Below are 26,303 nucleotides of genomic sequence, written 5' to 3'. Positions count from 1 at the left end.
TGTCACGGGTGACTACTGAGCAAACGGGTGTCCCAGGAGATCCCCACCGTGGTGCCTGACGGCTCTTCAGTTACTCTACAGCTGGACTCCCAAGTTCGAGCGTCTCTGCTGCTGACCGTTTCATAAAAAGAGGAGCAGGTGGCTTGTCGCACGGCGGAGCCCCGAGTCTGGGAGGTGAGCGCTTGGAGGCCACGTGCTCAGACGAGCCCCCGGGGCCATCTGGAAACCAGGAACAGCAAGGACGCTGCGCACCAAGGAGGGCTGGGGGCAGGCCTCCTGAGTGCGCTGCCGGCTCCCGGGGACCAAACGCTACACATCAAGGACGCAAGGTCAAACGTGAGTCCCACACACCACGGAGTGACCGCAAATTTCTCACCAACTACAGTGTCGTGGCCAAAACTGCAGATAAATCTGAACCAGGAGCCTTCCCGGACTAGCCAACAGGACACCTTTCCCAAGTCGGGGCCGCCGAGCGAGAGGATCCCAGGGTCAGTCACGCCCTGGAGGGGGAAGGTCAACGCATCTGTCGCCCAAGCCTCACCTTGCCGACGTCAGGAATCGATTCTCGGGACAGACTCCTCACAGCACCCCTGTCACAGCAAATCCTTACGGCCAGGATTTATACACTCACAGGAACAGCTGGAATGACCACCCTGCTCCGTGACTGCGGCCGGGAAGTGTGGTCGCAAACAGAACACCCTTCCTGACTGCCTTCCCTTTCCAGAAATATCACACGGCAAGGGCGCTCTCGCTTGAGGAGATCTGTCTGCTACCCTTTTATAAACACGAGGGAGGCCTGATTTCAAGTGCAGGGTCCTGCTTTTTGTGGAAGGTGACCACGAAAACCCCCTTCCTCTACCCGAGTTTCACGCTCTGCCAGAATAACCACGAAAGCAGGCGGAAGAAGCAGGTGTAACATTTACTCCATCCTCTCTTTCTGCGCTTTTCATATTAAATATCTCAAATATATTAATCTTAGAAAACAATATTAACACAGTACTGAACGAATATAGGCAGTGGAGTAAACGGTACGTCTAGATTGCAAAATCGTAGGTTATTTAAAAAACTGGAGTGTAGGGACGGTCTCCAGCCTCCTCGTTGACGGGAGCGCTGGGGAACCCTGCCGTGTCGGGCCGGCAGGGAAACGGGGCCGTGAAAAAATCCACGCGGGAGCCCATCGCTCCTCCCTCAGGAAGACGGCCGTGGGACGGCAGATGACGTGAGCCCGGTTGGTTCCGGCGTTCGGGACTGTCCCCGCCGCCCTCAGTCTCTGAGCAGGTTTTCGGGCTTCGGGTAGCCGAACAGGACGAAATCGGCCTCGTAGAGTTTGTACAGCTGCTGCCTCCAGGCCAGGGGGATGGGGGCGAACCAGCCCTCCTCCCAGCTGCTGGCGGTCCTGTTCCGGTAACTCGGGGGGAAGTGCAGGAGCTTGTCCACCTTGAGAAGCCGCAGCAGCTGGGCGGCGTCCTGGTCCAGCGTCTCCAGCTTGCCCACAAAGTCGTAGTCGATCTGGCAGGGGTGGCAGAGCCGGTGCACCTGCCTCCAGTGCTCGTTGAAGGGCGCCAGCTTCTCGGTGCGCGGGTCCAGCAGGTACTGGATGAAGTTGGCGAAGGACACCTTGAGGCCCGCGCTGAAGGCCTCGCTGACGGAGGAGGGCAGGCCGGTGCGGTTGGCGTACATGGTGAGCATGGGCACGGCGAACTTGCGGTAGAACTCCTCGTTCTCCAGCTGGAACTTGCTGCGGAAGGCGGAGATGAGGCGCACGAAGGGGTCGCGCACGAACAGGAACTTGGTGTACTTCTTGAGCTTGATCTTCATGAGGTGGCGGGAGAACTTGCCGTAGCGGCGCCAGAACTTGTTGAAGGTCAGGTGGGTGCTGGAGTTGTGGACGTACTCCCGCGGGATGTCCAGCGGGTCGCGGTAGGGGGCGCCCCGGTCCAGGAGGCTCTCGCTCAGCACGATCATGACGCGTTTCCAGTTGGTGCAGGCCACCTTGGGCACATAGCAGTAGATGACGCCGTGGCGGTCGTCCACGATCAGGTGGTTCAGCTCGTAGTTGGGGATGTCGTCGAACGAGCGCTCCTTGGTGGGGAACACGAAGCTGGCGTTGGCGCAGAGCCCCCGGAGCACGCTCCTCCGCTCGGCCTGCCGCCCGCCGGGGTCCGGGCCCTGCTGGGCGTCGCGGGCGGACCAGTCGTAGCCCCGCACGCTCTCCTCCGCGTTGCTCAGCACGGGCCTGCCCGAGGCCGGCACCGAGGGCTGCTCCGTCCTTCGACCGGAGGGGGCGCTCTGCTTCAGGCCGCCGCTAAGCAGCTTCTGCAAAAACGCGTCCACGTCGGCCGTGAACTCCTTCTCTGCCCCCTGCGCGGGGGTGGGGCGCGGCCTGGGGAAGGAAGTGTGCAGGTAGAAGTGGGCCGTGCCCACGTTGTCCCAGTACACAATGATCAGGAGGACCATGAACACGGACCCCAAGACCAGCCACAGGCGGAAGAGCCGGGTTTTGGTCATTCTGTTCGCGGACGGGCCGCGGGCCCTCTCACCCGGGAGCTTTCACGGCAGCTTCATGGAGGAGGGGCGCTGCTCTCGGGACCCTGGAAAGGCAACACAGAGCCACGTTAGAGACCGTGTCCAGGTAACGTGCCCTCCTGGAGCCTCAGGTTCCGGCGCACGGTGCTTGCCTCGCGGTCAGGGTCCCCGTCCCCCGGCTCCCACCCCATTCTCCACGGCTCGGGCTCTGCGGGGCTGCCTGCCGGACTTCAGCTCCTCCGTGTAATGCGACCAGCGCTGCTTTGAGGGGCCCGGGACGGGTGCGGCTGATGCGGTCACCGGACATCCTTTATCACGGAACTGAAAGCAGGGGGCGAAGAGACCAGGCTCAGGCGGGAACACAGACCCTCCTGAGCGGGAGGTGCCGGGGAGGAAGGAGAGGCGGGCAGTGAAACACACACACAAGAAGGTTAAGGTTTAATGCGTCCTACAATTTGTAATGATGTTAAAGGCGCCCCCGTGTACACTTCATCCTAAGAAACACGTCAGAGGCAGGCTCGTGTGTGTGGCCGACGCGTGCTGGGCCCTGGGCACCGTGTCTGCCCCTCTGTGTGGAAAGGGCAGGGCACACTCGAGGTCTCTGGGGACAGAGGGAGGGTGCAGCAGGCAGATGAACGCGGGCCCGTGTGAGAGCTCTCCAGGCCCTGAGAGCCTGTCCGCGTCCCCGCGGGAACCAGACAGCAGCGGAGCCACGGCCGCGGCAGGAGGGTGGAGGGAGGGCAGGTGCAGGGGGGAAGCGGTGTCAGCAGGTGCTGGGGCCTCACCCCCGGGGTCGAGCAGCATGCCACCGGCCTGGGGGCAGGCCGCCACCCCTGCGTCAGGGAGGGCTCTGCAGGCTGGACGAGGGATTCGTGCTTCCCTTACAACTTCCACTAAGGCTGTCATCGACCGCGGTCAAGGTCAATCCCAAATATGCCAGAGGACCCCTTCCTGGGGCCAGTCCTGTTTGACAGCTGTTCTGAGCAGCAACCCTGTCCCAGGCAGCACAGGGAAGAAGAGGCAGTGTCTGAAAAGTGCCAGGATAAAGGGGGCTGGGGAAGTTGCAGGGGCCACATTCACCTCTCTCTTTCCTGTATTTTGAACCAGGACCATCTTACATAAAAAACAAATTATCCTACCAGGTTCAGTAAGCATGACCTGAGAGTCTGAGGTTTCTGGAAAAGTTCAAGATCTGTACCCCTCTCTCCTGGCATTCACCTCCTGTCTGCAGCACCCCTAGACAGGCACACGTCTTCATCCACTTAAGACTAAGTGGGGTCCTTGCCTCTCCTGTGGCTTCTGCCGGCCATCAGGCCTCTTCCCCAATAGCACCTGCGAGAGGGGAGTGGGGGCTGCTGAGGCCGGAGGAGAGATTTGCAGCGGGGGCTCAAGTATCTGGAGGGCAGTCGCCTGGGAGAGGGGACAGGCTTATCCCGTGTGGCTTCAGAGGACAGAACTCAGACTCTGGGTCTGGCCTAACGAGAGAATGAGTACACTCCTCTAAAGTGGCCCAAACCCAGAAGGAGCCATTTTTAAGACACACCGGGAGCTCTGCCAGTGGGGGCACCAGAGCAGACACAGACACAGCGCGTCCTGGGGGCGTTCCGGGAGGGTCTCCCACCGCGCATGCTCTGGGACTTCTCAGTTTCTGAACCTCTCCGAGTCTGAACCTCTTGCACGTGTTCGACTGTGTGCCTGGTACCTGGTACCTGATGCAGTTTCATTAAATGAACCTAAAACTTCACGAGGCCAAGGTCTGGAAGCAATCTCCACCCACCTATGCAGCCTTGTTTATACTCAGTTCATTTTGGGCTTTTTTGGTTGTTTTAAATGTTTATTTATTTTGAGAGAGAGGCAGAAAGAGTGCCTGAGCAGGAGAGGGACAGAGAGAGAGAGAGAGAGAGAGAGAATCCCAAGCAGGCTCCGCACTGTCAGCACCAAGCCCAACGTGGGGCTTGATCCTACGAACCATAAGATCATGATCTGAGCTGAAATCAAGAGTTGGACGTTTAACTGGCTGATCCCCCCGTCCCCCCCACCCCGCCGCCCCTATGTTGTGTGTTTGATGGAGAAAGTGTTACCTGTTCACAGTACAAAGGGTTGTGTGGGCTGACACAGGAAAGGTGCCGACACAAGCAGGTGACAGAAAAGAATGTGCTGGTCACAGTCACCCGCACCAGTCCTTCCTGGGCCCCGGTGATCTCAGCGCACCCCCACAGAAAAGGAAACCCAGCCGGGGGCGCAGAGAACCCGGCTGACCGCTACTCTGCCAGGGGCCGGGCAGGGCCGGGGCAGTGCGCGCCTTCGGGATTTATCACACCTTGTGGAAGTGATAAGTGTGTCACAAAATGAAGAAAACCATCAGGATTAGAGGCGTGTGTCTCTCACCCAGCTTCCCCTGAGGGCATCACAGGTGTGCAGGGAGTAACAACAGCTATGTGACAACAGTTTAAAGCTGTTTTCGTGGTGACAATCACACGACGTCACAGCCTGTTTTCAAAATTAGATGATAAGTACCACGCCATTAAAGTTTTCGAGACCGCGCCTTCTCGGGGATGTACAAGGGTGAAGTTTCTAGAGACGGAAAGTGAAACCATATCAAAAAAGAGGAAAAGAAAAGTTTTCCCGAAGGCTGAGAGCAAAGGGAAAGAGTAAGTGCAAATGTCAACTGACGCGAGAGCTCGGCTTCCAGTTTTAAGAATGAGACTCACACGCACGGTGGGGATGATGCCGAGTCAGAGTCCCGTCCGCGGGCACAGGCACCAGCCACAGATCAAGGACCGGGCCGTCATTCGTGGGCTTAGAATGCTAAGAACCAGCTAAGTCTGCTTATGATAAACAATATATAACTAAACACCTTTGCTTATTTTTCAGGCAAGACGTAGCATATGCATGTTAACAAATGCCAGGGCCTACGGCGTTCTGTAAAAATGGACGCTCATGACTAACAATTTAGTAACACTTCGCTTTAATTTCGAGGAAAAGAGAAGGTTGAATACCCAGGGGAGAAAAATGACACACAGAGATAACGCGTCTTCGATCGCAGTTGCCCTTTCCAGAGCCGTCACCACGGGCCAGGCACCGGGAGGAGCGTGTCACGCGCGCGCGCTCCTTCAAGCCTCTGCACGCGGCCTCAGGGAGGCACAGGCCTCTCACGGCTGAGGAACCCGAGGCCCGGAATGCAAGCCTCGCTCCACAGGTCAAGCCCACACACACTCCGGCTCCCTCAGCTTTGTTACCGTTAGACGTACTCGGTCTTCCAAACGGCTTGTGTAGCTCACGCACGAGGACGTGCACGTCCTTAAAACGTACCACTTGGTGAGTTTGGACGCGTGCACCCGTGACACGCTCACCACGGTCAGAGAGGGAACATCTCCATCGACCCCCCAAAGCGTATTCATGCCCGTTCTAATCCCTCTCCCCGGCTCATCCCTCCCCTCCTGCAGCTGATCTGGCTTCCGTCACTATAAATTAGCTCGCGTTTTCTGGAGCGTCGTATCAATGGAACCACACGGCGTGTACTTTGAGACTCGTCCATGTGGTCGCGTACGTCGACACCTCCTTCTTTTCCGTGACCTCGGGGCATTCCACGGTAGAAAGCGTTTACACAGGAGTCATGGTAGGACACACGCACCTGACACCCGCCCTGTATTTTCCCACCTCTCCCAGGGACTGAAGTCACACGGGCAAGTTTCCTTCTACTCAAAGTTCGATCTGGTGAACAGAAGGGGCTTAGAAGGATCACCCTTCTTTGGAAGTTCAGATGCTGACCTGCGTGTCTCTGTCGCAAACGGGCGAGGGTTCCCTGGCTTTTCCGACCCAAGAGACGCAGAGGCACCGGGCCTGGAGGCGAAGGGCACCGAACGGAGCACTGGTTATGGCTGCAAGGGGCCGTGGTCAGGCTGGAACTAGCCCCAAATGCTCCCAGTGGGAACTGAGGCACCTGACTTTTCTTTCTTACCTGTGCGCGATATGGTTCTCTAAGCTTTTAGCACCAGGCGCTACCATCTACGACTCTTGTAGTACGTTTAACATCTACGGCTTTGTTCTTAGTCCACAGATAACCTACCCGAGGACGACCAGGCACCACCAAGCACTGCAGCCGAGCACCAGGACCCCGTCCAGGTACGGTACCTGCCCCCGCCGGGCCCAGGGCCAGCAGCAGGCCACGCGGCGACCTCCACGGCGCTTTCCTCGTGGGCGCAGAGAATCTACAGCTTATGTTGTAAACAGCGAGTCGACTAACTTACTTGTAATGAGACCCATAACTTACACCACGCACCCTCCACCACTCGGCGTGAACGGCACGGCCCCTCCCTGTGGCAGGCGGCAGGGAGAGCTCCCAGGCGGGCAGCCGGCCACCGGGTAAGCACATGGGACTCCACACGGGAAGGGCCACCGCGACCGCCACCCGACACAAGACAGAGTCCGCACATATCCCGGGACAGCGCGCGGGTGTCTGGGTGACTCTGACTCCCCTCTTCACGGCTTTCGCGTTTACGGTGTTTTTGTTTACACTGAGCATTGATTGGTTTTTACTGTGAGAAAAAAACATTTTCCCTTTTATTTTATTTATTTATTATTTTTTTTATTTTTTAAATTTTTTTTAACGTTTATTTATTTTTGAGACAGAGAGAGACAGAGCATGAACGGGGGAGGGGCAGAGAGAGAGGGAGACACAGAATGTGAAACAGGCTCCAGGCTCTGAGCCGTCAGCACAGAGCCCGACGCGGGGCTCAAACTCACAGACCATAAGATCATGACCTGAGCCGAAGTCGGACGCTTAACTGACCGAGCCACCCAGGTGCCCCAACATTTTCCCTTTTAGAAAAGATACACAGCGGGGTGCCCGGCTGCCTCGGTCTGTGAAGCATCTGACTTCAGTTCGGGTCATGATCTCACGGTTTGTGAGTTCGAGCCCCACGTCGGGCTGTCTGGTGCCAGTGCAGAGTCTGCTCCAGATCTGCCGTCTCCCCCTCTCTCTCTGCCCTTCTCCCTCTCGCTCTCTCAAAAATAAACATTTAAAAGAAAAAAGGAAAGAAAAGACACACGGCAATAAAAAATTAAGGCATTAACAACAAAAGAAAAAATAGACAAAGTGGACTTCATGCAACTTAGCAACTTTTGGGCCTCAAAAGGCACTGCCCACAGGGAAGATTCCTGCAGAATGGGACAAAATGTTTTCAAATCGTGTATCTGATAAGGGGTTAATATCCAGAATAAATGGAGAACTCGTTAAACTCCAAGGAAAAAACAAATCAAACAACCAATTCAAGAATGGGCAAAAAATATGAATGGACATTTCTCTGAAACCATACAAATGGGCCAGGAGTACATGAAAAGATACTCAACATCACTCATCGCCAGGGAAATGCAAATCAAGACCACGACGACACGGTACCTCACACCCATCAAAAACCCCAATCAAAAAATAGGGGATCCTGGAGGGCTCAGTCGATGCAGCATGCGACTCTCGACCTTGGGGTTGCGAGTTCTAGCCTCACGTAGGGGACAGACATCACTTTAAAAAAATAGTAAAATCGGTTGACCTGGGTCGCTCAGTGGGTTAAGCGTCCAACTCTTGATTTCATCTCAGGTCACGATGCCAGGGTCATGGGATGGAACCCCGCAACAGGCCCAGTGCTGGGTGTGGAGCCTGCTTGAGATTCTCTCTCCTCTCCCTCTCTGTCTCTGCCTCTCTCATAAATAATAAAGAAATATCTTAAAATGAAAACAAAACCAAAAGATGAGTGTTGGCGAGGATGGGGAGAAGTTGGAACCCTCGTGCACTACTAACGGGAATGTAAAATGTTGCGGCCCCTGAGGAAAACAGGACGGAGGCTCCTCAACACATTAACGATAAGGGCGCCTGGGGGGCTCGTCGGTTGAGCGTCCGACTTCGGCTCAGGTCACGATCTCACGGTTTGTGGGTTCGAGCCCCGCGTGGGGCTCTGTGCCGACAGCTCGGGGCCTGGAGCCTGCTTCGGACTCTGCGTCTGCCTCTCTGCCCCTCCCCTGCTTGTGCTGTCTCTCAAAGATAAACAAACAAGAAAAAACATTAACAACAGAATTACCATGTGATCCAACAATTCCACTTCTGGGTCTGTATTCAAAGGAACTGAGAGCAGGGTCTCCAAGAGATATTTGTACAGCCAGCCCCACTCACAGCAGCATTATTCACAACAGCCGGATAATGGGTGTGGAAGCCACCCAGGTGTGTGGTGAAGAGTAAGGACGTGACAAAACATGGCACGCACACGACGAGCGTCACTCAGCCCTTCCGAGGGAAGACATGCCGGCACCTGCTACAACGTGGACGAGCCTAGAGGAAGGACACGATGCTCGGTGACATCAGGCAGCCACAGAGGACAAACGCTGTACGACTGCACTTCTGTGAGGTCCCCAGAGGAGCTGGATCCATAGAGAGAGAGAGCAGACTGGAGGTTACCAGGTGCTGGGCAGGGAGCGCAAGGGGGTGTTACTATTTACCAGAGGCAGATGTAGTCCGTTTGGAAAGATGGAATGAATTCTAGAGACAGAGGGTGGTGATGGTTGTGTGACAACGTGAATGTGAAGATGATAAATGTTACGTGCATTTTACCACAATTTAAAAAACTGGCAAAGAAAAGAATGAACCAGAGCTCGAACAGCAGACTTGGAAGAATTTATAGGACGTGCCATTGAATAAATAAAGCAAAATGCAGGGCAATGTGTAAAAAACAAATATGTGGGGCGCCTGGGTGGCGCAGTCGGTTAAGCGTCCGACTTCAGCCAGGTCACGATCTCGCGGTCCGTGAGTTCGAGCCCCGCGTCAGGCTCTGGGCTGATGGCTCGGAGCCTGGAGCCTGTTTCCGATTCTGTGTCTCCCTCTCTCTCTGCCCCTCCCCCGTTCATGCTCTGTCTCTCTCTGTCCCAAAAATAAATAAAAAATGTTGGAAAAAAAAAAAAAATTTACAAAAAAAAAAAAAACAAAAAAAAAAACAAAAAAACAAATATGTGAGTAAAAATAAATAAAATTAAAGAAAAAAGCAAGGCCTTAAATGTGGGCGAGAACTGCAACAAAGGCCAGAAACTTAGAGCTGGCCGCTGGAGCCACACCTTCATCTCACACAAGTCTGCACGGAAGTTCAACGGGCCGACCTTACCGCAATTAGTTCACTAGACAAATGTTCAAGTTTGAAACACGTACAGTGAGAGGGTGGACGAATGACAACAAGACAGGTCCTCCCTTTGGGTCGCCAAACCCCGTGTGCCTGCGTCCTGGGAGCGTCGCCTCGCCCTGGAGCCCTGCCACGGAACCAGACCTGCCTGGGCCACAGCCCCATCCAGGCTTTTCCAAGTTGAGGTGATAAGCACGTCAACACCAGGCCGAGGCAGCGTTTACCGATGAGGCTGAGGCCACGGTCCATTTTTAACATCAAGGAGCAAGGGCAGTCCTTAGTGTGGTCATTTCGAACCTCAAACAAGCCACATAAAGGGCGGTTGTGGAGAGCGGGCGGGCGGAGCCTATCAAAGGGCCTGTGGGAGCAGTCCCAAGAAAGGAACGGCTGTGGCTCCTGCCAGGCACGCACGATCGCCAGTTCACAGCTTCTCAGAGGCGCGACGAGAACGAGAAGGCCCAAGATAAGACGACTACCAGACAGCATCGCCCACAAGTCTTACTGTTAAAAGGGATGGGAGCATCCGAATTTCTGGGTGACGCTTCGCTGCCTTCACGACGCAACAGCGAGTCCTGCAACAACACTGACCTCAAACGTGATATTCGTTCAAAAAACAAGGGCATTATTTCCAAACGTGAATCTCCAATTATTTCAAAAAAGCAGTCAACAAAAAGGATTACAGCTTTGGAAGAAGCTGTAAGAAGCCAAGAGGTGTCGCTGAGGAAACGACTGACAATCATCCTGGCTTCTGCCTCCAGCGAGAGAACGGCCAGCAAAGTCTTGTCCCAAAACTTTGCCTTCGGGGCCCAGGTCTCTGCAAGGGCTTTGTCAAGTGTCCTGTGGACGCCACTGATAAGACAATTCAGTTTTAGGTTAGGTTTAAACCAAAAACACGGAGGGTGGCTGTGCAGAGTGGTTTCTCAGCTCGGGGTGGGGTTGCTGAACGTTCCTTTTCACACGCAGGGTGCGGCAGCGTAAGCCCGGAGAGCCCGCGCCCCACACCAGCCGCCCACCAGAGGCTGCTGGTCCCCAGGAGCCTTCACACCCACGGCGGGCAAAACTCGAGGAAGGCCGGGCTCCCTCCCGCCTTCCCTACAAGTGCGGGCCACACGGCCACACCCACGTGAGGACCCTTGTAGGGGCACTGCCCACACTTCCAGAGCAGAACCGATGCCCACAGTATGAAAAGGTCGCCAGGTGTGTGCTGGTTAATTTTGTGTCACCCTGGTTGAGCTGCGGGCGGCCCAGACGGTTGGTCACGCAGCACTCGAGTGTGTCTGTGAGGGTGTCTGCAGAGGAGAATGACACTTGTTTGACTCGACAGACAGAGTAAGGAAAGTGGGGGGTGGGCCTTGTCCAATGTGCCGAAGGCCTGCACAGAGCAAGGTGGTGAAGGAAGAGAGAATTTCCCCTCTGCCCATCCCTGAGCCGGGACAGCTGTCTCTTGGGGGTCAGGCCTTCAGACTCAGACGGGAACACACCATCAGGACGGCTGGACCTGAGCTTCTCAGCCTCCAGAATCACGTGAGCCAATTCCTAAAAATACATCTCTTTCACACACACACACCAGTGCAAGTGACAAGCCAAGGAAACGTGCTGGGGCTCTCCAGAGAGCCGAGTCCGGAGGGATGTGTGTGTGTGTGTGTGTGTGTGTGTGTGTGTGTGTGTACCACACATTACAAAAAGAAGCAATCACATCACCGAGAAGTGAAAGAAACAGATACTAAGTATTTGCCGCAGTGGAAAGGGATGTTCAGCCACCAGTCAATAGAGTATTCCAGGGGGAGGGCAGACGGACTTCCCCCGTCTGGATACCCAGTTGCTCTGGCACCGTTTAAGAGACCGTCTTTCCTGATTCAATCAGTTTGGCGCCTCTCCTTTTTCTTCTCTTTCTACTCAGGTTTACTGAGGTCTGACTTACATCAGCAATTATCTGCAGAGTGTGAGGAGTTTCAGCAAAGATACACCACAACTAAGACGCAGAGAATCTCCTCCACTCTCAAAAGTTCCCTCCTTCCCCGGTGCCCACCTCCGGACAGCCGCTAATCTGTGTTCTGTCCTATGGTTCACCTTTCCCAGACCGTCACCTACATGAGACCACAGAGGACACAGGCTCTGCACCCAGCAAGACGCTTCGAGATGTGTCCAGGTTGTGGCCTGTGTCAGCACGAAGTTCTCTTTGCCTGGCTGAGTAGTGTTCCACTGTGTGGATACACCACTGTTCACCCGTGACCATTTATCTAACGGACTTGTGGGTTAGTTCCTTGTTTTTGACTGCTATGAGTAAAGGCGGTTATCAACTTTTTTTGGTATACAGACTAGATTCCTTTTTTACGCTAAGACTTTTTAAAAGTTAGAAAAGTTGGTATTAAAAAAAAAAATCAAACAGATTTTTCAGTTCCTAGAAGGTTCTACAACATCAATAAAAGTAGATATGCTATAATAATGCTTAGGGACTCTATTTAAAGACCAATCAAACTGATCATCAAAAATATGATATATAAATCTTAGCTTATCAACGATTTTTCCAATAAAATTTTAAGGGCTCAAGTGATTACAGCAAGGTTGTATACAAAGTTAATATACAGAAGTCAACTACTTTCCCACATATCAGCAATGAACAAGTGGAATTTGAAACTAAAAACACAATTCTAGGGGTGCCTGGGTGGCTCAGTCAGTTAAGCATCCAGCTCTTGACTTGGGGTCAGGTCACAATCTCACAGTACAAGAGTTCGAGGCCCGCATCGGGCTCTGTACGGGCAGTGCAGATTCTCTCTCTTGTGGTTCTCTGTCTCAATATCAATAAATAAACTTAAAAAAAAAACCCAAAACTACAATTCTATCTACATTAGAACTCCCCAAAATATCTAGGTATAAATCTTAACAAAATAGGTATAAGATCTGTATGAGGAAAACTACAAAACCCTGATGAATGAAATCAAAGAAGAACTCAACATATGGAGAGATATTCCATGTGTGTGGACAGAAAGAGTAAATGTTTGTCAAGATATCAGTTCTTTCCAACTTAACCTACAGATTCAATGCAATCCCAATCAGAATCCCAGGAAGTTACTTTGTTATTATCAACAAGCTGTTTCCAAAATTTCTACAGAGGCAAAAGACCCAGAAAAGGCAACACGACACTGAAGAAGAACAAAGTTGGAGGACTGAATACGGGACCTCAAGACTTACCATAAAGCCACACTAATCAAGAGGATGTGGTATTGGCAATAGAGCCGAGTAGAGATCAATGGAAAAGCACAGACAGCCCAGAAATTGACTCCGAAAAATACAGTCAGCCTATCTGTAGCAAAGGCAACACAATGGAACAAAGACAGTCGCCTCTTCAACAGATGGCACTGGGACGAGTGGACACCCACATGGAAAGAGGAGTACGTGAAAGAATCCTGACACAGACCTTACTGCCTTCACAAAAATTAACTCCACGTGGATCACAGACCTAGATGTACAACGCGAAACTATAAAACTCCGAGAAGGTCATAGGAGAGGACCTACATGACCTTGGGTGTGGTGATGCCTTTCAGATACAGCACCAAAGACCCGATCCCTGAATGAAATAATTGTCCACACAAAGATGTGTCCAAGAATATTCACTGCTGCTTTATTCAAAACAGCTACAAACTGAAAACAACCCAGAGGTCCACCAACGAATGAAAGAATAAACAAATCGTGGTGTACTCATTCAGTGGAAAACCACCCAGCCACAGAAGAGAACGTACCACCGGCTCATGAACCGGTACCCGCAACAACATGGGTCAATCTCACAGATAATAAGCTGAACAGCAGAGCCCAGACACAAGTACATACCACATGATTCCACTTACAGGAAGTTCCCGAAAGGTGAAAACAGTGACAGAAATCACAGTACAAAGGAACAGGAGGAAACGTCAGGGGATGGAAATGTTCTATTGTGTTGACCGTAGCGGCAGCTCCACAGGTGGACATATCTGTCCGCATCTGTTGAACTGTGCACTTAAGAGGTGTGCATTTTGGGGCACCTGGGTGGCTCAGTCGGTTGAGCATCCGACTTGGGCTCAGGTCATGATCTCACGGTTCGTGGGCTCGAGCCCCACATCGGGCTCTGTGCTGACAGCTCGGAGCCTGGAGCCTGCTTCGGATTCTGTGTCTCTCTCTCTGCCCCTCCCCTGCTCACGCTCTGTCACTCAAAAATAGATAAATGTAAAAAAAAGAGTTGTGCATTTTACTGCATGGAAATTATACGTCAATATACCTGATTTCAAGAAAAAGGACGTTAGCAGTCTTGTTAAGTCAACCTCCAGAAGCTCAAACTTTCTAACGTGAATACCATGAACTAGCTCTCAGTTCACAGGACAGGAACACAGGACGAAAACACCGGCCTCAAGGTCCTACAGACATTTATAGATCAGGAGGAAATGGGGAGGAATCTGGAGGCCAAGGCCAGTCTCTGCTGAGTGGCCCTGGGACATCACCTCAAGTCGGAGCTTCAATTTCTCGCCTATAAAACAAGACTCCCCCCCCCACCAAGGCCATTTTGCTCACCAGAGTGACCCAGACTATGGAAATGAAAACATGAGCTAAATATATTATAAACTATTAAACCACCCCCTTCAGCCCATACCACCGTACTTATTTATTTTTCCATCTTTATCGGGCCCTCAAATATTTGTATTCCATAAATATACCATGTTATTTATTTTTTATTACTCATATTTTCTACCCATAATTGGTTATCAGCAAAGAAAGTATCTATGCTTTCAACTGACTTTATAATTACAAGAGCTAATAAGTTTTCGAAAGTGCTATTGTAAACTCTTAGATACATTAACTTATTTAATCCTCACACTGATTATGGTTAAACTAGGACAGAACATTGAGGCAATCTGCCCAAATCTACAAAGCTGGCACCTGTTCAGAGCTGACATTTGAACCCAGGCAACTGAGTTAAGAGCCTACCTTCCTGGGGCGCCAGGGTGGCTCAGTTGGTTAAGTATCTGACTCTTGATTTTGGCTCAGGTCACGATCTCACAGTTCATGGGTTTGCGCCCCATCCTGGGCTCTGTGCTGACAGTGCTTGGGATTCTTTCTCCTTCTCTCTCTCTGCCCCTCCTTCACTTGTGTGCACACTCTCTCTCTCACAAAAATAAACTTCAAAATAAAACAAAACAGGGGCGCCTGGGTGGCTCAGTCGGTTGAGCGACTGACTTTGGTTCAGGTCATGGTCCCACGGTTTGTGAGTTCAAGCCCCGCGTCAGGCTCTGTGCTGACACCTCAGAGCCTGGAGCCTGCTTCGGGTTCTGTGTCTCCCTCTCTCTGCCCCTCCCCAACTCCTGCTCTGTCTCTGTCTCAGAAATAAACATTAAAAAAAAATTTTTTTTAAACAAAACAAAACAGAGCCTACCTTCCCAACCACCACACCCTGCCAGTTTCTATAGTGCACATTTAATGCAGAATTGGTTGGTTTTTAGCGGACACTCAGATTTCTATTACCTTAATTTCTTCTTGTACCAATAACCAACTTCTGAGCATCAAATCAAACGACATGACCTTCATTAAGAAGTCCAAGAATGGGGGCACCCGGCCGGCTCAGGCAGTTAAGCGTCTGACTCCAGTTCAGGTCATGATCTCACAGTTCATGAGTTCGAGCCCCACACTGGGCTCTCTCCTGTCAGCGGAGAGCCTGCCTTAGATCCTCTATCCTCCTCCCTCTCTGCCCCTCCCTCCCTCCCTCTCAAAAATAAATAAACATCAAAAAAAAAAGAAGGTCCAAGAATGTGTTCAGTTTTACTTATTATGCTACTGGCAAAAATACCAGAAACTACCCACTCCTTTTCCAGCTTTACAAATACTACGTAAAAAGCAAAGAAATCATTAAGGTACCCATCACTGTAGCCTATAGAAATATGGAAAGCTTCCGTCAGCGGTCTCCACATTTATTCTCTGAGCTGCATCATCTAGCATTGGAAGTGATGCTTGTGCTGGATTAAAGCCCCCGGTGCAAAACAGATGTGCATCCGATGCCACCAGCATCAGGGATTATTATTATTAGTTTATTTATTTATTTTGAGAGAGCGAGCCAGAGCCAGGGAGGGGCAAAGAGAGAGAATCCCAAGCAGGCTGCACAACGTCAGTGCGGTGCTGACACAGGCCTCGATCCCACAAACCGTGAGGTCATGACCTGAGCCGAAATCAAGTCACCCAACTGACCATGCCACCCAGGCACCCCTAGGGGTTATTTGTTTGTAGAATCACTTCGCTGGTGTTCAGTTCACCCTGAGAACTACTTCTGACAGCGGCTCAGATAAAATTAGGAAGAAACGGTCACAGTGATGGACTGGAAGGCTGGTGTGCGTCCCAGAAGACCTGGATGAAAATCGAGCCTGAGCTGCCCCCCCACCCCCACCCCGGAGCTGAGCCCAGGACGCAGAGGGCCATGGGCGCACACTGGTCTCCCGACCCCTGGTCTCTGAGCCCCACCGGTAACTATCTCCAAGAAGACGGGGTATCAGGGCACGCGTACTACACTCCCACGCTAGATTTCAAGTTCTGAGAGGATAGGAATCATCTCTTATACCTGCTGTATTCCTCACAAGACCCAAAATTTTGCTGCATGGCACTTGACTCTGGAACCCAAATGGTAAGCTCTCATTTCTCAGAGTTCATTCGAATAAATTATTTCAAGGGAAAATACTGATGTAAGTTCCACCACAATTAGTTTAAGAACCTGCCTGGAGCTTTACGTCCGAAACCCATGCAGACTCTAACCTCTTCTGGGCTTTCCACCGCCCGTCCCCGCCCCCCCTCCCCCAACCCCGGTGCAGCCAACATCAGCTCTCACCCGCAACACTCCAACTGTCTCCATCCAACCCGCTCTCTGCTCTTGAGCCACACACCCACTTTCAAGGTGGCAGTCAGGCTCATCCTATCCCAAGTCAGACCACACCACATCTCTGCTCAAACCCCTCCGGTCACTGGAGTCCGATGGCTTCCCACTGCAGTCCTTACGGGCCCTACCTGATGGGATCCCACACCCTCAGCCCTTCCGTCGCCCCCCTCACGGCCCTGCCTAGATGCACCCAGGGGCTCCACCCCGCACGCGCTTCGGGTTCCTGCTCAAAGCTCACCTCACCAGGGAGGCCTCCCGGGTCGCTCCCACCCTGCAGACCTGCCTCCTCTCTGTGGCTTGTATCATTCCCTCCAATATGGCACGTTCTCCGCTTTATGTGTGCATTGCATCATCTGTCTACACTACAACGTAAACTCGAGGCACGTATACAGTAGGTACTCAATAGAGTCATCACGCTAATGAAGAAAACGGATGAACACAATGACCCTGATTTTATCATTCCTGACACTGGCTGACAGGTAACGAAATAACGGGGCTCCTTCTGCTTTTGAATGTGCTTTCAAACCCCTTATGAAAAGTTAAAAAGAAAAACAAAATAGCTAAAAAAAAAAAAAAAGCGCCAACACTGCTATGTGACCACAGCCAGGAGACAGGATGCAGAGAACAATGACAATGATGACAAGGAAATCAGAACAAGTAAACTCTTCCCAGATAAGGAAAAGGGCACAAAACACAGGCAGGACCAGGGCCCCTTCTTCCACTGGAGCCGGAAGCTTAGTGCAACTGTCTCTATGTTTATCAACGTTACTTGCACTCGTTTATGTTAAATGATGAAACCGTTCTGGGGAGCTGATTCCAGAAGAGGGCAGCCCCCTGGCCCTTCCGCGTGACCCGCCCCCACCGGGCTCCCTCATTCTTTTCAGCTGAATCTTTGGTGTTAGCTCTGCCTCCGGATAACAGCCTCCTGGGCCGTAAGGGGATCAGCTTTACCTACTGGCTTCCTACTCGGGCAGGTGGGAGGGTAGTTTCCCCGGCCTCCCCCCCACCCCCTCTGGCCCTCCGGGCCAGGCCCTGCTCATCCCCACACGTTCCCCAGACGGGCACATCGGCATTTCAATGAGAGCAATATTCCGTGTTTACGCAAATTATCATCCTTGAGCGAAGGCTGTTCACAGCTGAGCCTGGCAGTTCACCGTAATTATTCTTCTTTCCCTGCACAGTGGTTTCTTTTCCCTGGAACTAGTAACAGTCTTGTGCTCCCATTTGCTTGTACTCATCCAGCCCCAGCCCTGCCAGCTGTCTTCATCCCCTCTCCAGATGTTGTAGAGGATCAGGCGCCCTGTGGACTTCACCTGCTCCCCGCCCCCCCAAACCCTCTCCCGGGAGCCGTCTGACGGGGTCAGGCCTGCTCTGCGCACCTGCCGCCTCTCCACCTCCTCCGGGAAAGCCCCCTCTCCTCAGGCTCTGTCTAGACTCACCACCTCATGGTGGGAGAGCAGGCCTGTCCGTCACTCCCTTAGAGTAGGGACGCAAACTTCGGGGGCGTGTCTGAAAACATCTTTATTCCACCCTCCTTTGCCTGAGTACAGAGTTCCAGGTGGAAAATGTTTTCCTTTGCAATTCTGAAAGCCATGCTCACCTGCTTTCCACCTTCTGAGGTTGCTGCGGACGGGTCCCCCAAGCACCCTGCTCCGTGTGTGATGCCCTCTTGGTGGCCTGTGTTTACTCTTCTTTCTAGAAGCCAGCAAGGTCCTCTGCCCCAGAGCCCTGAAATTTCACAACAGCGGGCCTCAGGGTGGGTGTGCACATCTCTCTCTCCACCCACGCTCTCACTACCCAAATTCTGAAACCCACAGCCTCGGAGGCGTTTCCAAATAAATCCCTTCCTTGTTTCCCAAACTCTCACTCGTTACTGTGGAAACGCGGCAACCCTCACTGTGCAAACCCGATCCCTGTGATGCAAGGACCCACCCCGGGAAGGGAAGGGAAGAGACAAGAGAGTGAAGGATACCTGCCTCCCCCCCCACACCGCCCACCCCCAGGGCTGGCCACCTGGATGCCCCTTCCACACAAAGTTTTGGTTCTAGGACGTTCTCCTGCGTCGTGCTGTGGACGGCCCCGTCCTATTTTCTGTTCTTTCTCACTGACGGGGATCATTCAGCCGTCAGCCTCCTGATCGGATCCCTTACCTTCTTCCTTGCTCCCGCTTCCCACCTCTGCTTTTCTGTTCACCTGCCTCAGTTCCTCAACTTTATCTTGCACGCACTGAGCTTTCATTTCTCGCATTGTTTTCTATATCCAAGACTTCGCGTCTTGGTTCTTAGAGCGCTTCCCCCGCCTGTTTTTATGGGGCAGCCTGTTCCTGTCTCTTATCTGCATGTGCACGTCGCTGACAGGCGGCTTTCCCGGTCTCCTTCCCGCACACTCTCCGTGGCCTGCAAGCATGTTCCTATGCCAGAGGTAGGGCACCAAGAGAACTTGGAAGCTTTGAACCACGGTGGGGGAACGTGATCAATTATGAACTTCATTAGGGGGGGAACCTGTGACGTCACTACTGTTAGGTCCTTTCTCTGGAGCTACTCACACTCCCCAGAGACCCTTCCACTGTCCTGCCCGAAGGGAACGGCCCAGCCGGCAGTATTCTGGGAGCCACCGACCCCCTCCGCTGCATCCTCTTGTGCTGTGTATAGCAGGGCACACCCCCGCCCCCCGCCCCCCAACTCTGCTGGGCATTTCCCGTTCCTCTCTGAAATATCCACAAAGTTCTCTAAACAGTTACAGAAACCGCCACCCCGGTTAGCGGCGGGAAGCACCGAGTTGCTGTGTCAGCCGGCCCTGGGCACATGTACTGGCAAGGGACTGGAGAAGCGGCCGCCCCGGCTGCAGCCACAGACACTCCGAGCAGGTGTGAAACCAACTGCTGGTTTCTGATGAGAAAGAGACAATTAAAGAAAGGAAGATAAGAGGTAAGCCGTGGTTTCTTAAAATGATAAACCAGCAGCATCTGCTTCAGCAGTTTCATTCGGCAGATTCTCCTCCACAAGTGGCACTTGAGCCTCCAGATCTTTCTAGAACAGAATCACCCATCAGCCGTGGTGACACGCCTTTTTTCCACCACCTTTCCCTTCCTGGCGAGTGCTCCCCACCCTCTCTCCAAGAGCATGTCTCATCAGGAGGGCCCACAAACACCACGAATCCTGCGAGCCTAAAGGTCTCACGTGCCGTGACGCCCCCTCCACACCCGCTCCAGCTCTGTCCTTCAAGCACCCACGTGAGAACTCTTGGCTGCTGGGGCATTTTTCCTTTCCCCTTCCCCACACCCCGCACAGGCCATCACACACACGCTGGGCTCTCCCGTGTCAGTCTCGTGACCACCCCCCACTCTGGCGACCTCTGTCCTCAAGTCATTCCCCCTACACCTGTACCCAGCCAGTCTCCACCTCCCCCTGCCTGCCTCCCACGGTATCGCTGGTGCTGCCTTTCTGAAACACGGATCTATCACCCAAAACCCCGACTGCCCCGCCCCCCTCACCGAAGGTCAGGGTAACAGCCCAAACTCTAGATCGGCATTCAAGGCTCCTCGGTAAGAAACCTCTTTTCAGCCCTAGCTTCCACCCCATTCCTCAATCCCCCTCTCACAATGAATGCAGGGACTTCCTGCCCCCCCCCCACCAAGTACCCCATTCACTTCCCTGTCTCCACACACCCTCCTGCCTCCACCTGGAATGTTCTCTCCAACCTTCACTCGTCCTTCAAGGCCCCCGAAGCCGTTATGTCGTCTCCACCATGGAAAACTCCAAGGCCAGAAAATACACCTCACCGACCCCCTTTCTTCACGCTCTGCGAAGAACTGCCTAGATTATCTACTGTGAGGTCACGCCGTACGATAATCAGTGTCACCATAACTGCCAGCAGCCAGCCCAACGTGGCATCTTGCAAATGACCGGGGGCTGCACGACTGCTGAAATGATGAGGCGGGCCCAGGGCGGGTACCGGGATCGGGACCGCGATCAGTGCCGCGGGCCTGGAAATACCAACCCAAAGTCGGACCAACTACTTTGCCAGAAACGACACACCTTTGCAATTCCATGCAGACGCTCTCCGGGGTCGGGTCCTAGGCCTGGCTATCACTACCGCGGGGGGCAGGTGCACCTAAGTGTATCAAACCAACTCTCCGTCACCCCGATCTTCCACAACGTGCAACTGTACCTCAATTTTTACAAAATGCCCGAACATCCCCGTGTCCCCCCTCCTTTTTCACCGGACACCAGCCCTGACTCACACTCCCCACGCCACATGTTCACGGAGAAGGGCTGCAGGGCGGCCGCGGGTGGGGGCAGGCGAGGACCCGCGGAGCCGCTTCCCAGGCGGCCCTCAGCCCGGACCCCACACTTCGGGGGGCACTACCCTTAAAGATGCGTGTGCAGCGCACACCCCCATTCATGCCGGGCCTCCTGAGTCTCTCCCGAGTCCAAGTATAAAGTAAATAATTTAATAAATCGCGGACACACTGTGGCTTGTTGTGCTCCGCGCCAGACGGAACCTCGGCTGGAGCCAACCGCCTGCCAGCGATGTCCCGGCGGCCAGGAGCCCGAGCTTTAGATACAAGTCCCTCTGTTAGCGGCCAGTGCGTGGCTTCCTTTCGCTGGAGAGGCACAACTGCTGTTTCCGAGCAGGGGATCACTGGAGTGGTCCGCCTCCAAGCCCCCCCCCCCCCACCTCCCAGCGGTCGGCCTGGGGTCCCCGGGGTGGGGGTGGGGGCGCCCGGCGCAGGCCGAGCTGGGGTCCCTGGGAGAGGAGGGCGCCCGGCGCAGGCCGGCCTGGGGTCCCTGGAGTAGGGGGGAGCGTCCGGCGCAGGCCGAGCTGGGGTCCCCGGGGTGGGGGAGGGCGCCCAGCGCAGCCCGGTCCGGGGTCCCTGGCGGGGCTGCCCAGCGCAGACCGGCGGGAGGAGCCCCCGGTCCCCGGTAGGCGCGGCGGTGGGGGGGCTCCGGCTGGCCCGGGGTCTGCGCGCAGGGAGCCTGCGAGGGCCCTCGGAGCACTGCGGCGTGAGGCCCGGCTGCGAGCACCGCCGAGGGCGCGGACCGGGAGCGCGCCTGCAGAGCACCCCACCCGCCGCCGCCCTGCAGCGCGGGGCAACCTGGGGCTCAGAGAGGCTGCGAGCCGGGCCAAGGTCACACAGTGGCCGGCGCGGGGGCTCGGCCCGGGGCCGCGGACCCACCGGGTGGGCTGAAGGAGGGAGCCAGAACCCGCCCGCCGCCCGCGCCCCGCACGCCGCCTCGCGCCTCGAGCGCCTCAGCTCACCTCACTTCACCTCACCTCGCGTCGCCGCCGCCGCCTCACCACCAGGCGACCCTCCCGAGGCTGTCCCTCCGCCGGCCCCGCCCCCCGGAGCCCGGAGCCCCGCCTTCAGCTCCACGTCTCGCGAGAAGTCGCGGCCCACGGAGGGGCCACGGAGGCCGAGGGGCGCACGCCTTCAATGCGCCTGCGCTCTCCGCACCCCGCCCCCGCCCTCCGCAACCAGTGCCGTGTGGCGCCGTATTTACAACCCGAGCTCGGCCCCGCCCCCCGGCGCCGGGAGCCCGCCCCCCCTCCCCAGCAGCCAATCCCGTTCTGCGGGCAGCAGCAGCAGCGTTGGCCCCGCCTCCAGCGGGTGGGCGCGCGGCGTGCGCAGGGGGCGGTGGGAGGGCCCCGCGCGGCGCCACTAACCTGTGCTTACGGGGCGCCCGCTGTCTATCGGCTCCTTCGCGACCTTCTCTGCCTGCAGAGCATCTCCGGCCCGGGGCCTTGGGCGAGTGACCGAGCCTCTCCTGGGTTGTCCCCAGGTTTGTCGGAGAGGGTGGTGACTTCACCTTGCAGGCAGGTGCGAAGCGCCCCGTGAGATGCCCACTGCATAGCGAGCGCTCGCGATCCTTGCTCTTTGTATCCGTGGCTTTTCCTTAACGGAGGTAATATGTACGTAACAGGGTTGACCATCTTAGCCGTTTTTAAGTGTACAGATCAGCGGCGGGAAGTACGTTCACGCTATTCCGCAGCCTCCGCCACCATCCACAGGACGTTTCCACCAGTGATGGTTTCACAGCGGACTGCCTTCCGAGGGGAGGCTCTGTCTTCACTCTCCTCTTGCCCAGCAGTCGGTCACTACGGAGTCTCCACCTGCTGGGTCCTGAGACACAGAAGGGCCCTGCCCTCCCCGAGCTTTTAGCAGGGGAGACAGCAAGCAAACAAGGACCCCAACCGCTCCTTTGCATCAGATTAACCGCGGTCAGGCCTCTCCCATTATAGACACAAAAATAAAATCAGTATCCTTTGCCCATTCCAGCTATCACTTCCTCAGCTAACACCTCAAAGCAGTTGGTGGTCTCTCTCCACAGTCTCCTTTTCCCTAAGTCCCCTTCACTCCACTCCCTGGGAAAGAGGTCCCCTTCAGCAGGCAGGCCGTGCCGGCACAGGGAAGGACGGCAGAGGGCAAGTGCACACAGGGTGGGATGGCACGGGGCAGGTGCACACAAGGAGAGATGGCCAGGACAGGTGCACACGGGGAGGGATGGCCAGGGCAAGTGCACACGTGGAGGGATGACTCGGGGCAGGTGCACACAGGGAGGGATGGCCGGGGCAGGTCCACACAGGGTGGGATGGCTGGGGCAGGTGCACATGGGGCAGGGGCACACAGGGAGCTGGGAAGACAGTGGTGACATTCCAGTTCTTAAGCTGGTGACAGGTGACGGATAGGTCATTTTACTAACAGGATTCAAGGCTTAAGATACGTGTTTCGCCTGTGTTTTGTGTGCGCATCATTTTGCTCAGCCTGTCATAACAGAGTACCACAGGCCACGAGGCATAAACGACAGAAATGCAATCTCTCTCAGCTCTGGAGGCTGGAAGGCCAAGGGGCTGCTTCCTTCAAGGCTGGGAGGCGACTCCGTCTGGGGCCTCGCTTGTGGGCTTGCTGGCCGTCTTCTGTGTGTGTGTTCACATTACTTCCTTCCATCTCTGTGTCCACATTTCCTCTTTTGTAAGGGCGGAGCCACACTGCATGAGGGCCACCCTCATGACCTCCTTTTAACTTGATTTCCTTTGCAAAGATCCTGTCTTCAAATAAGGTCACATCTGAGGTCCTGGGGTTTAGTACTCCCACACGTCCTTTTAAAGCCCATAACGGTATTTATGAAAAATTATAGAATGAACTGTTTTACAATGTTATTTCCCTTGAAATATTTATAAGAATGGTTAAAGTAAATTTTTAAAAACTGGCAAAACCTAGTGCCGATGAAGAGAGTGCGCGGCTGGAGCCCTCCTACATTGCTGGTAGGAATGCAAAGTGGCACAGCCCCTTGGAAAACAGTTTGGCGGGTTTGTAAAAAGTTAACTGTAACTCTACCAAGCAAACCAACAAACACACTCCCGGGTATTCGCCTAAGAGAGATGGAGACTGACATTTGCACAGAAGCCCGAATGCAAGTATTTTTAGTGGCTTATTCGTAATTGCCAAAAACTGGAAAGCACCCAAAACTCCTTCAACTGGCAAACGAACAGATAGACTGTAGGACGTCTGTACATCGGGACACTAACTCAGCAGTGAACACCAACTGGCGTAGCAACACAGGTGAACCTGAGGTGCGCTCCGCGTTGAGCCAGCCTCAAGACTGTATCCTGCGTGATTCCATTTAGAGGACGTTCTGGACGAGGCAAAGCTAGAGTGACAGGTGCTTCCCGGGGGGAGCGGTTGGGGGAAGGGCTGAGTACGGAGGGGCAGAGGGAGGTTTCAGGGCTGATGAAACCGCTCTTTATCTTGATGGTGGTGCTGGTGGTTCCTGGACTGTGTTGGTCAAAATTCATAAAACTCTGCATTCAACAGGATAAATGTTGTCCTATATATGTTGAAGCTTCATTTTGAAAATCTTTTCAAAATGAAAAGATCTTTTAAATCTTTTCTCCCCAGCCAAGATTTTCCTCCTTAGGAAGAAGGGGTACATAATGAAGATTTAAATGAAAGCATTCAGAGGTGCTCAATGAATGTTTCCTCCGGGCCAGCAATTCCCAAACGACGCCCTGAAATGGTGGCCTGCAGAGAGGGCTGTAGGGTACCCCCCTGGATGAGATAAAAGTGTTCCCCGGCCAGATAGGAGCAGGAGACAGGAAATAAAATTTCAAAGGTTTAATTACAGCCAGACTTCTCAGACCTTTCACCAGAATAAGGTGTGGTGCAATTCTAAAGAGTTTTCCTGTGAGTTGCCTGCATCTGGGGGGCTTGGAAAAGGTTCGTCTGAATTACCTAGACATTCAGGTGCCCAGGAACCACAATCTCACGCTACCAAAGCCTTCCTGGGAACTTGAACAACTCCAAGACCACGTGGGGAGTGCCAGGACTCAGGCTGAGATGAGACCACCCCTTCCCTTGATGGGGAGGAGAGAGGGGGAGCAAGACCATAATGTCGCCAGGTCCCCTTTTGAGGTGAAATGTGCGAGGTCAAGCGAGAGTTCATGGTCGCAAAACACCATGAATGTGCTAAATACCACTGAGGTGTTCCCTTTAAATTTGTTGATTTTTATCTCATGTCAGTTTCACCTCAATTAAAGAAAAAAAAAAAACATAGGGGCGCCTGGGTGGCTCAGTCGATTGAGCGTCTGACTTCAGCTCAGGTCACGATCTCGCGGTCCGTGAGTTTGAGCCCCGCGTTGGGCTCTGGGCTGATGGCTCAGAGCCTGGAGCCTGCTTCCGATTCTGTGTCTCCTTCTCTCTCTGCCCCTCCCCCATTCATGCTCTATCTCTCTCTGTCTCAAAAATAAATAAATGTTTAAAAAAAATTAAAAAAAAAAATTTAAAAAAACATAAAAAAAAAAAAACAAAAAACCAACCCTCCGCCCAGTTCTCCCCTTAGCTGTGCACCTGCCCTCGCTGAGATAGCCACACATTCTCTCCTTGTTCCCAGACGAGGTGGCAGAGGCCCAGAGGAGTGAACCAACTATCCAAAGACACACAGTGGTGTAAGAGGCAGAGTCAGGACCAGAAGCAAAGGCGGCTCCAGAACCATCAACGGCCTCCGCTCCAGCCCCCACCAGCCCAGAGGGATCTGTGAGCAGGCCGGCTCCGCCCTGGAGAGGACCTTCATCTCCCCCTCTTCTAGGCCCTGGCTGCCTTCAGGCTGCTGGACCCCAGCTGTCTGTCTGTCTCCACAGCAACTTGATCGGCCATGGCCCACCTTCGGGGACCCCGGACCCCCGTGCACAGGCAGCAGCCTCCCCAGGCTGACAGCCAGGCTCGGTGTCCATGTTTTCGTCTTAGCTCTCCCAGCGTCCATGCTGCCTGCAACTCTTTCTGGTTTCATAACCAGCGTGGCCACAGAGAAAAGAGAAAAGTAACTGTGGCTTGGCCAGGAAATGTCAACTGCCTGTGATAGAGGCATCAGGGAGATTCTGAGTGCTCCTGGGTGCTGGATGGGTGTGAGCACCAGTGAGGGGAAATAAAACAAAGCAGGGGCATGAGTCACAGATTCCACCTGTATCTTTGCAGGCCACAAGATCTGAGAGCAGCCCCAGGAGTCCTGGTTCATCCTGCGTGCACGCGCCCTCAGCCCCACCCCAGTCTCATCGCACTGTTTAGTTCCCGTGTCTTACTGGGTGGTGTGGGCCAATCTTACTGGGATGCTGGGGCCGTTTCCTAGCACCTGTGTGACCACGGTGGGTCTTCCAACCTCCCTGACTCCGTGGCCTTACCGGTATGACGCTGGAAGCAAGAACCCTCACCTCCTGCAGTGGCTATGCATATGAGA

General features: G+C 54.1%; 1 protein-coding gene and 1 long non-coding RNA gene across 5 annotated transcripts; one reads left to right on the top strand and one right to left on the bottom strand.

Annotated features, from left to right (window-relative positions):
* Window positions 1-551: 551 nt before the first annotated feature.
* CHST12 (carbohydrate sulfotransferase 12) lies at window positions 552-21,921 on the bottom strand. 3 transcript variants are annotated; one of them, XM_042921720.1, is made up of 2 exons: window positions 21,835-21,921; window positions 552-2,591 (listed from the first exon to the last, which is right to left on the bottom strand). In XM_042921720.1, exon 2 carries the CDS (start codon window positions 2,506-2,508, stop codon window positions 1,264-1,266), a length of 1,245 nt encoding a protein of 414 aa, XP_042777654.1. In that variant the 5' UTR covers window positions 2,509-2,591; window positions 21,835-21,921; the 3' UTR covers window positions 552-1,263. The 3 variants fall into 3 exon arrangements, with proteins under 3 accessions (XP_042777654.1, XP_042777656.1, XP_042777655.1); XM_042921722.1 differs by having other exon boundaries at window positions 21,850-21,902; XM_042921721.1 differs by lacking the exon at window positions 21,835-21,921 and adding an exon at window positions 18,173-18,300.
* Window positions 21,922-22,218: 297 nt separating this feature from the next.
* LOC122209877 lies at window positions 22,219-26,016 on the top strand. 2 transcript variants are annotated; one of them, XR_006197812.1, is made up of 2 exons: window positions 22,219-22,393; window positions 25,464-26,016. It is a non-coding gene; the product is annotated as an uncharacterized LOC122209877 (long non-coding RNA). The 2 variants fall into 2 exon arrangements; XR_006197813.1 differs by having other exon boundaries at window positions 22,219-22,478.
* The last annotated feature ends 287 nt before the right edge of the window (window positions 26,017-26,303 follow it).

This window comes from Panthera leo, chromosome E3 (assembly GCF_018350215.1).
Source record: "Panthera leo isolate Ple1 chromosome E3, P.leo_Ple1_pat1.1, whole genome shotgun sequence".
NCBI classification, from domain to species: domain Eukaryota; kingdom Metazoa; phylum Chordata; class Mammalia; order Carnivora; family Felidae; genus Panthera; species Panthera leo.
Note: the sequence above shows the minus strand (reverse complement) of the source record. Positions and strands in the feature narration are given on the sequence as shown.

Excerpts from the sequence above, each read along its gene's own strand:
- CHST12 (XM_042921720.1), bottom strand. The coding sequence starts at position 2,508 with ATGACCAAAACCCGGCTCTTCCGCCTGTGGCTGGTCTTGGGGTCCGTG.